At 48.4% G+C, this 10975-nt stretch overlaps 1 protein-coding gene and 1 long non-coding RNA gene across 2 annotated transcripts; both read left to right on the top strand.

Annotated features, from left to right (window-relative positions):
* The first annotated feature begins 2252 nt into the window (after window positions 1–2252).
* Window positions 2253–5293, top strand: LOC125528930 (WAT1-related protein At1g44800-like). The gene is made up of 4 exons (XM_048693346.1): window positions 2253–2561; window positions 3967–4029; window positions 4106–4789; window positions 4904–5293. Exons 1-4 carry the CDS (start codon window positions 2368–2370, stop codon window positions 5142–5144), a joined length of 1182 nt encoding a protein of 393 aa, XP_048549303.1. The 5' UTR covers window positions 2253–2367; the 3' UTR covers window positions 5145–5293.
* Window positions 5294–5797: 504 nt separating this feature from the next.
* LOC125528931 lies at window positions 5798–7083 on the top strand. The gene is made up of 2 exons (XR_007292492.1): window positions 5798–6198; window positions 6756–7083. It is a non-coding gene; the product is annotated as an uncharacterized LOC125528931 (long non-coding RNA).
* Window positions 7084–10975: the final 3892 nt, after the last annotated feature.

Raw genomic sequence — 10975 nt, 5'->3', positions numbered from 1 at the left:
GTCCTTCGTTCCTTGACAAAGAAACCACGATCATCAAACTCGACGTTAACAGGATTATCGCGAGCTAGGGCTTTGACAGAAATCAAATTTTTGATGAGGTGGGGGGAGACGAGTACGTTGCGAAGTGCAAGAGGTGTCGTGGTAGTGGGAATGGAGGTGTGACCAGTGTGTGTAACCGCGAGCGAGGTCCCATCACCAACTGTAATGCCTGAGGAAGTATAGGGGTGGGAGACGGAGAGCATACTAGAGCTCGACGCCATGTGCGACGAGGCACCTGAGTCGAGATACCAATCCGCGGTGGGCGCCGGCGGCTGGGGCTGCTGGACGTGGAGGTTGTTGAGGGCCTGCACCAGGCCGTGCTGATCCCACGCCGGAGTGGGAGCCGCACCGTAGAGGGGATGTGGCGGGACGGCGCCAGGAGTCCACTGCAGCGGAGGAGCTCCAGGCGGGATCGGGTGTGGTGCGGCCGATGGAGTCGCCGTCGTGTTGTTGTAGTAGTGGGAGACGGCGCCGGCGAACGGTGGCGAAGCCCCGGGGCGAGGCCCGAGAACACCAGCACCTGGGGCATGGGGACGCCATGGCATTGGCCAGGCATGGACCATGCCGGTCCAGGGGGTAGTGTTAGCCACCGGCAGTGCAGGTGTGCGGGACGAGGAGGCCCCGCCGGAGTTGAAGCCATCGGTGTCGACCGCCTTGCCCTTGCCGCGACCGCGTCCGCCATGGTTTCCCCCGCCTCCATTGGCAGGAGCAGGAGCAGGAGTGCGCGCGGCGTGGAGAGCCGTCTCGGTGGTGGTGTCCGCCGTGTGACAGCTTTCTTCAAGTAGGAGGAAGGCCCGACAGCAGAGGAAGGACGGGAACGGCGTCTGCATGGTGAGGATGGGAATCGCGTAGCGCAGGCGCGGGTGGAGACTGCGGAACATGTTCAGGACCTGCTCGCGGTCGCTGACGGGCTCACCGAGGTCGGCGAGGTGGTCAGCGCACTCCTTGAGGCGCCCAAAGTAGTGATGACGGAGGAGGAACCCTGCTCGATGCGCCGGAAGTCAGTGGCGAGGAACACCACCTGATGCTCCTGGTTCTCCATGAATAGGGAGGTGATCGCGGCCCAGACCTCCGCCGCGGTCACGTCACGCTGGTGGATGAGACCGAAGATCTCCCTGCTCACACGTGTGTAGAGCCAGGAGAGGATGTGTGCATCATCCTGAAGCCAGGCGGGATCGCCGGGACGGGGGCCGCCGGTGAGGTGGTGGGCGACGCCGCTCTTCTGGAACATCACCTCGAACAACGTGCGCCACTGGGAGAAATTGGGCGGCTGCAGCGTGAGGACGAGGGGGACATGGTGGTTGATGAACACACCAGCCAGGGGGGAGAGCGGCAGTGGCTGGGCGGCGGACGACCCAGTGGTGAGAGCGTCATGGCCAGGGCGCATGCCCAGCACAAATGCCGAGGGCGTGAGGAGCGTAGGTGCAGGGGCCCGAGGGGTAGCGGAGGCGGCGGCGTCAAGAGCGCCAGCGAGGGTGCGACCAGGACGAGGGGGAGGAGGTGGTGGGGGTGGGGGAGGCGTCGGCCCAGACATGGCCGGAGACGGGAGGGGAGCAGGCAGCGGAAGCGACGTCAGGCGCTAGAGGGGCCTGGTGTCTGATACCATGTGAGTGGAGAGAGGAGTTTGGGCAATGCACCTTGGGTGCTGCCGATGAATGCATTAGCATATGTATAGGTTACAGGAGAGCGCGGGGAGCGCAGAGTACATGCGCGACGTGCGCGGCGTGCAGCAGTTTGCACGGGGCGTGCATGGCGCACATCTAGCCTAGCTAAGTACGTGTGTAGAGGACGAGGTTGACTGACATGGACCTTGAGTGAACCACTTATTATAGGATTAGGACCTCAATGTGTATTTTGAGACTTCGAGGACACTTTTAGGACCTTTAGTGCATTTTAATTCTACTTTTATTTATTAGCAGAAAGTAAATATATGATTCTGGTCCTTTCGGAAGAATCTCTAGATTTACAATTACGCATTTAGAACAAAGAGATTAATATTCACATTTTATTTTTCCGGGAATAATATCATTCACTTATGTAGCATGGTATTGCTGCTACATCTTATCAGCTAAGCTAGCGCTGGGACGCAAAGGCCATGACTCGGATCCACCGATGAGCCACACTACGCTTTTCATCCTGCTCCTGAACCCTACATGTACCGTTGGCCGCACAGTGTCGGTGGAGCGCGTCTATATAAAGGAGCCGGTTTCCCTGTGAGCTCATCGCCAACGATCACAGCCATTGGCCATTGCTTGCGTGAGTCACATCGAGCTCGGGCTACTGAGTGAGAGAGAAGTAGCTAGCTAGCCGGAGGAGAGAGATAGAAGTATGGGTATGGGGTGGAAAGTTGTGAGCGATGTGAAGCCATACCTGGCGATGGTGCTGCTGCAGGTGGGGTTCGCCGGGATGTACATCATCGCCGTGGCGTCCCTCAAGGCCGGGATGAGCCACTTCGTGCTCGTCGTCTACCGTAACCTCGTCGCCACCGCCGTCATGACGCCCTTCGCCCTCTACTTCGAGAGGTAACCCTACCTAGTTCCATTCATCCATGCATCGAATGACTATACTCTCCTTCACACACACGACGCTCTCGCACGTACGCAAGCGCCACTCTCTTGTCCGTGCATCGTTGTGCAGTAGGTATTGCATCATGGGCTCGCTCGCATGCACACGCATCATGCGGGCGGCGTGCATATAATGTCAATGTTGCCTATTTTTCCTTCGAAGAACATCCGGTTGAGGATCATGATCAACACGTACACTTCAGCAGATGAGCCTCTACGTCAAACGGCAAAGTCACCAGTTCACCACACAGTACGAGATGTAATGATCTTAATTAACTCAGGGTACAATCATCTCATTAACTATCTAAGCGAGGGCTCGGTTGTTTATACATTGCCATGAGCTACCATGAAAGTCGAGGACTAGAGATAGATCATTAATTAGTTAGAGTAGACGGTTCCAACATAAATGAGCGCTTCAAGTTTTACACAAGCATGCGTGGATGTGCAGCTAGCTGCCAGCATTATTCTGACCGATGCTCCCATACACTCTGGCTTTTGCTTTTAGTTAGTTAGACAAAGTTTCCAGGAGCCAAGGACAACAGAACAAATGGATCAATATAGTAAAGGAAGATCATGAAAATTAACAAGGCCAACTTGCCAAACGTGCACCCCCACGATCGATTAACACGCACGTACAATTTGCTCGGTTCATATATTCTCATTTTTGTCTCATTTAGAATTTTTTTTAGGGGTATGTTTGTCTCATTTAGATGGTGCAAGCTGCACTCGTGGATCCTAATCCAGTAAAGTGTAGGTGCACATCTTGATACCTTATTCTATTTTGTACCGGCAAAGCAGCTAGCTTTCTTGGCTTTCCTTATCAGGCGTTAAATCGTCATTTGTATATGGATGGATCAATCATAATATCAGAGTGCATTAATTAGCAGAAGTAGGAAATGACACATAAGCAGGTGCATGTAGCTAGCTAACCGGCATATGTGCGGTATGTGTGTTTACGTACGTGTAAACGCACCTGGACGACCTCCACTAGGCAGTGTGACCTGATTGGCCACTGGTGGAGGACCTACCATGTATGGAACCACCAGGCCCCACATGTCAACCAGAAGCTTATGCACCGTTCATCCATAGAGTTACATCAACTAATACACTTTAAATTATAGTATACGTGTGGGTGTGGCTAGGTCAATTCTAAATCAAATGATGTAACATGCAAGAAGAAACAGAAAAAATTAAAAAGAAAATTTTGTATGGATCTCAATGCAAAATTTCATGGATATAGCATCAACTTCGACTTCGACTTTGCAAGACTGTTCATTTTGATTCATATTTCGTAGATCATTATCCATGAGAGAAACACTACCTAATTGTGTATTTTGCTCCAACCTACGTATAACATGTGCAGAGGACGGAGGCCAAAGATGACAACCGCCATCTTCCTCAAGATCATGGGGCTCGCAATCCTCGAGTACGTCCGTACTGTTAACTGCACATAACTCTTTCTTGATTAGTGACTGATGTGCTGTGTTGCATGGGTCTCTCAGGCCCGTGATTGACCAGAACCTCTACTTCTTGGGCGCGAAGCTGACCTCGGCGGGATTCGCGACGGCGCTCCTCAACACCCTCCCGGCCGTCACCTTCGTGCTGGCCCTCATCCTGCGCATGGAGAAAGTGCGGCTGCGCAGCCTGCACAGCCAGGCCAAGATCGCCGGCACGGTCCTCACGGTTGCCGGCGCCGTGCTCATGATCCTTTACCACGGCCCCGCCATGCAGTTCCCGTGGACCAAGGGCCAGCACCACGCCGCTGCCGGTGGCCAGGGCGCCGTCGGCGCCGCCGCCGCGCGGGACTGGCTGAAAGGAACCATGATGCTCATCGGCTCCTGCATGGTCTGGTCGTGCTTCTTCATCCTCCAGTCCAGCACGCTGCGGAGCTACCCGGCGGAGCTCTCCGTCACGGCGCTCATCTGCGGCATGGGCTCGCTGATGAGCGGCGCCGTCGCCCTCGTCGCTGAGCGCGCCAACACCCATGCCTGGGTTATCGGCTTCGACACCCGCCTCTTGACCGTGGTCTACGCCGGCATAGTGTGCTCCGGCGTGGCGTACTACTTGCAGGGCGTCGTGTCCAGGCAAAGGGGCCCGGTCTTCGTGACAGCCTTCAACCCGCTGTGCATGATCATTACTGCCGTCATGGGCTCCATCATTCTCAAGGAGGAGATCACCCTCGGAAGGTACTACGTACGATAGTGCTTCCACCATATCAAAATGGACGAGGATATACATGCACTAGTGCAAGTGTGCAACATTATTCCATACCAGTGATATCATTTCAATTTTGCTTTCAGTGTGATTGGTGCAGTGATCATCGTGGCAGGCCTCTACTTCCTCATCTGGGGCAAGAGCAAGGACAAGATTATCATCAGCCCCAGCCAACTCTCCGACGTCAGCGTCAAAGGAGCCGGCGCGCTGCCCTTGACCTTGGCGACCAACGGCCATGGCCACATCAAGCAACACGAGCTCGGCAACGGCAACGGCAACGGCGGCCATGTCGACGTCGAGACGCCCGTGACCAATGGGCACTACTAGCAAGGGATCGATTGGAGTGGCTACGTTTTATACGTCCTCCAGTCGTCCATCGACCAGTATATGTCTAGCTTTTTTCCTTGTAGTGCATGGTCCATCGAGCGATCATGCATGGAGATGATTTTTTCTCTATATATATTTTATTCCTGTCAGCTTCTCCCTAGCTACGATCCTATCATGTGACTATGTGAGAGTGACCAGATGCTGCTTGTCAGTAGTCACTACTAAGTTGAGCAGGGAAACATGTTTCTTTTTTTAAAACGGAGGCAGAAGCTTTGCCTCATCCATTAATCTACTACCCCTATAAAAGAAAGAGAGGGCGGAGAACCAAGTCACCCTATCTATCCAAACCTGCAATCTGAAGGCCTACATTCCTCCAAAACATTAAACACGTTTTATACTTTAATTACCCACCAATGCCATTGGGTTACAATCCTCATCTACTACCACTATAAAAGAAAGAGAGAGACAGATCCAAACAATCACATCCATCCATCGTCAAAATTTAATGGCTCTTAATTCTTCTGTGTTTAACGCTACCAACCACGGGTTAAGCCACGATCGATCGATGGCTAATCTGCCTCGCGGTAAAAAAAAGAGAAAACCGTCCGCACGACCTCCTCCTCCTCCCGCACGACCTCCTCCTCCTCATTATTGTTGTAAATACTATATTTGCGGGTGTGCAGTTTGTGATTCTCTATTCATGATATTTAGATAGATCGGATTCGTTCCTTTATAGCATACACGGACTTGAATTATTTTGTCATTGATGAATATGCATAATGTACTTTAATTTGTTGAGATTTCAAATGAGGTCGTAGGAATCAAAATGGAACTCTCATGTGGCTGATATCGGTTTTATATTATATTTTTAGATGAAATTTCTATATTTACTTATCTCAAGATATATTTGATTTCATTTTTGTCTCTTGAGACAAGGAGCGAGCAAACTGTTGATTTTGCAGAGAACAATTGTCACTGAATTGCTTTCAAGGCGGATGTTCCATAGACAAACAAGCATGCAATCAACACTGCATGATTTCAATTGGTTTCCAATGTACGTAGCATGTCTATCTGGTTATTTTGCTTTTTGGTTTGTGCACTCATGGAACGAGAAAGAATTGAACCAACCAATTTGCAGGGTGAATATTTAATATTTCATTTTTTTATTCTACCTCATGAAAACTCTAAAGATAATGACCTGTGGTTCTCCTAAAGTATAGTTGTGAGATAAGAATTTTGGTGCATCTAATCAACTACACTGAGAATGAAGCCACATACAACATGCACCCCTTATGTTGTACAAGAATTGGTTAGTGTATTAAGACATACTAAGGTAATCAGGTGTCTTCACTCCATGCATATGATGCTAAATTGTAGAGTTGCTTGAAAATCATTTAAATTGTAGGTTGGTTGTCATATTTTTAGTGTAATCATAATATCTTTAGAATTTGCATATCTGGTTGTAACATCAGTCGAGGCGTGCATTGCTTGTGCACGCTTACTATATTCCTTGTGTATGAAGCTGCAATTGAAATATGTATGCTATAGCATGTATGTGAGCTTACATTATTTGTTTTACAATTGCTGATTATGATTAGAAATAACATGTAGCCTGGAGAGAAGGAACGATATGAGCTAAAAGATGCAGAAAAAGAGGATTAGGCCCGCAGATTGTTATCAAGGAGAACATTGAGCTATGAGGGTGTTTTTTCGGGCAACACCGGCGATGGTCTCAGCAGCTATATGATGGTGAACTGTAGTTGTCGTAATATTCTAAGAAATATATTATGATTAATTTTTACTTACCTATCCGATTTTTTTCATTGCGATGATCTGATAGGCCCCATATAGGTGTCTGGATTGTAATAGGTATTTTTCTGGGTTAAGAAGGAAGAATGTTTCGGGTGTTCATTAAGATTATTCTTGATTGGTGAACTGCGATGGCGGATTTAATTTCAATATGCTTTAGGAAAATCTGTTAAGTACATATTACATCAAGATTTAAATTCATAGAGTATGTGAGATGTATGGTAAACCATTGCTCATGTAAGATATTGCTATATGTAAACTAAAAATGTAAGTTTCATGTATTTAAATATTATTTTCTAATGAATTTCTATCAAAACGTGCATTGCACGTGCAAGCTTACTAGTTAAGATAGAAAAGAGTTTGTTACATGACACCCCACAAACACGGCATGCGGATTATTCGCGTGAAATAAAAGACCCTAACTTCTTTGCGCCGGTGGTGACCCAAAGGTTGGCCTTGGCAGAGATGGAGGAGAGCAAGATTGGCGATGGAATACTCTTATGCTTAAACACTCTTGCATTATGCTCGTTCCAAATCGTCCATGAGACGAGCATAGTGAGGGAAGCATGTTAGATTGACAAGGGTATTCATCAAATTCTGAAAGTGGGCATAAAGGCCCGACGTCAATGTGGAGGATGAAGGTCTCGCCCATAACTTTATTTTTGAGCCATCAACACGTCGATTAATAAATAAGCTGAAGGCTTACAGGAGGTTCACCATCTCAGGAGGATGGACTAACCATACATGCCACCGCGCAGCCTTGTATAGCGGACGTGCGCCCATAGGTCCCGTCCATAACTGAAAGGGTCCGTCTACATCTCACTCACTGAGAGCATCTACAACCGTGATGGGTAATCCGGCTTCAAACGTCGCCGACGTGCCCAGATGTGTTCGTGCACAATGATCGATCAAATCTTAAATAATATAATCCACATCCGAATACCTTAAATTAGAAACCTCAAATCTGTATTATTACATGCAATGTAGTGATTTTTAAGCGGAGCTTGTCCGGTCGCCGTGGCCATGCCCGGCGGCCGGCTACGCTCCCCAGAGTGTTGGTCTAGTCGCCAGCAAGGTAGAGTAGGACATGGGACACGAGCCAGCTCACGAGACACGGGGCGTCGCCGTCTCCCATGCCCTACTCTTTCTCGTCGGAGCCCGGAACCTGTTAGGTGTCGGTGGACGTCAGGTCGATAATGGATCTGTCCTGGGACGAGCCGGCGACATCCACCATGACGTGATGGTGGCGCCCAAAGTGTTGTACCGTACGGGGCACCGGAGAATGCGACTCCGCCTCGTCAACACCCACCGCCGCAAACGCTGCCCTCCCGTGCCCGCTGCCGCGCACGGCAGGCACGCCCTGCCATGTTTGCGTCGGACAACGCCCATGGTGCGTCCATGGCCTCGAGGCGCCAACGGAGGGGTTACACATCCGCCACCGCGTTCGGACACCAAACGGACCGCACCACCTCCGGTGAGGCAGCGATGGCTGCCCTAGCGTCGGATCCATGCGCCACTTGGGCAGGCACAATGGATTCCCGAAGGAAGGAGTCCGAGCGCTGTCGTGCACAGGCCTCCTCCCAGGAGCGGCGTTGCGCAAGCCGGACGGCCATCTCCTCCTCGGGGCTGTGTGGGATAAGTTCGGGGTTGACGGATCAAGAGGTGAAGGACTCAGATCCGATGTCCGCCATGCCGAAGACGGCCGGCCGCCGCCGAAGATAAGCTTGGATGGCGGAGGGGAATGGAGTGAAGTGGTTACGGTTTGATCCGACGAGCGGAGAGGAAGGAATATATGTGGGGTCAACGTGACCCTGATCCAACGTGGTGCGCGCACCCATATCCGCTTTCGTGATCGATCATTGACCGAGCGGACCGTTCGAACGTTTAAAGAAGGTTTGAGATGCCCAATGCTCTGACATCAGCAGGCTAACTTCTGGACCCATGTCGTTTGTTGTTTGCTGCTAGTAGCGTATTAGGTCTCCCATTGGGCCATTGGACACTTATTTGGTCCAGTAGCGCAATGACAGGTAATGGGATGCCCCACTATGCCAGTAAATCTCCAGCGGGTTTTTCATCTTTTTCTCTGTTTAGCGGTCTTCACTAGGCCTGGACCATAAGCTCGTAGCTCGCGAGCTTAATGAGCACTCGATAGTTTGGCTCGTTAAACTCGGAGCTCGCTTCTTAATGAACAGAGCCAATCATTGATTTGAGCTTGTTAAGCTTAACGAGCTTAACGAACGAGCTAACGAGTTTCACGAGTAGCTCGTTAAGCTCATTAGTAACAACATAAGACATGTTTTCATCTTATGTGACAAACTTTTTGTAGCACCTCAGCCCATCAATTCAATCTACTCGACATATGAGGCAACAAACTAGTGCATTTCTTTTTTGTAGTCACCATATTTCATCTTGAAAACCACACCTATGCATTCATCCTGTATATCATAATACATTACAATCTGTTAACGAGCGCTCACGAGCTTAACGAGCTTCAAACGAGCCGAGCCAAGCAGGTTTTTCTGCTCGTTAATCTTAACGAGCTTAATGAGCCGAGTCTTAACGAGCACGAGCTTAACGAGTACGAACTTAACGAGCCGAGCTGCTCGTTAGTGACATACAGAAACCAAACTATAGCGAATATACTATACCGAACATTTTTACAATCCCGAGATTTTTTTAAATGTGAATTTTTTTGAATCATGATTCTTTTTCGAGAAAACAAGAACAATTTTTGAAATCAATAATAATTTTTGAATCTTCTATACACCTTTTGAAAGCTTGGAACTTTTTGAAAATATAAACTGATTTTTGAAATACAATTTTTTTAAATTTTCTAGTGTTTTTGGAAATATTAATTTTAAAAAATTATGAACATTTGCTAAAATTCCAAATATTTTTTTATATTAATGATTATTTTTTTAAATACATTTGTTTGTAATTACTGATAAAATTATGAACATTTTCTTAGGTTAGCAAACAATTTTTGAAAATTATGATGAATTTGGAATTTAAAAATGGGAAAGAAAAAGAAGAAGAAAAGGATAAAAAACAAAAACCAAATAAAATTCCAGTGAGAAAAATAAAACCGGTTTAGGTATCCGTCTAGAAGGTTAAAAAAGGGTTGCTTGCGTTGTGTAAAACGCTCAAATATGAGTCGGCCCAATCTGGTCGCTAAGTCATTTCTCTGTGCGATTGAATGATAGTTCGCCGTAGAGAGTGGTGAATAGGGAATTCCCAGGGAGAGTATTATTTTGTGCGCCAAATGAGAAATTTCATAATCGACCATGTCATGAAACTTCACATGGGCCTTTCAGATTTTTCAGGAATTGTTTGTTGTATGGGCCAAAATCTAATATATAATTCAACACTTAATCCTTCACATATGTATTTTAGTTATGGCAAAAGCCTACCATCAATCGGCGGATTGCAATGGCCGCGTCCAACACCTTCCCTGGATAACACGCGTAAGTGAGGACCTATATACCATCCTTCATGCAACAGGGGCTATACTTCTGAAACATATGCGGTGTTGCAATGGTCTATGAAGGTTTACGTTTTACAACAAAACCTCTCTCACGGAAAATTTCTACAACAAAGCCTCAGTTGATTTTTAAAAAATTACAACAAAACCTCAGTTGCAAAAATGTTTTTGCAACAAAATAATTGTTCCAAAAAAATTTCTACAACATTACATGTGTTGCAGAAATGATTCTACACCGGACCCGAGACTATATCAGCCAAGTGACTCGAGACGACAATCCACAACACTATAGAGGACTTCAGAGTCGCAGCTCCGACTTCTACACCAGACCCGAGGCTGCACACCAAACTAGTCAATGATACTGCCACCCAGGCGACGAAGGCCAACACTACACACAGGAGAATTCCTAAGCCGCCGCTCCGACTTTCCGTCCGGCCCCGAGGCCGTGAGCCAGTCGAGTTGATGGCTCTTTCACCCATGCGACCGAAGCTAATACCAAACGCGCACGAGATTTCCGAAGCCACCGCTTCGACTTCCCTCC

Source organism: Triticum urartu, unplaced genomic scaffold (assembly GCF_003073215.2).
Source record: "Triticum urartu cultivar G1812 unplaced genomic scaffold, Tu2.1 TuUngrouped_contig_5221, whole genome shotgun sequence".
Classification (NCBI taxonomy): Eukaryota; Viridiplantae; Streptophyta; class Magnoliopsida; order Poales; family Poaceae; genus Triticum; species Triticum urartu.
This window is presented reverse-complemented; position numbering and strand designations above follow the sequence as displayed.

Excerpts from the sequence above, each read along its gene's own strand:
- LOC125528930 (XM_048693346.1), top strand. The coding sequence starts at position 2,368 with ATGGGTATGGGGTGGAAAGTTGTGAGCGATGTGAAGCCATACCTGGCG. Across the intron at positions 2,562-3,966 it reads TTCGCCCTCTACTTCGAGAG|AGGACGGAGGCCAAAGATGA; the intron begins GTAACCCTACCT and ends TAACATGTGCAG. Across the intron at positions 4,030-4,105 it reads ATGGGGCTCGCAATCCTCGA|GCCCGTGATTGACCAGAACC; the intron begins GTACGTCCGTAC and ends TGGGTCTCTCAG.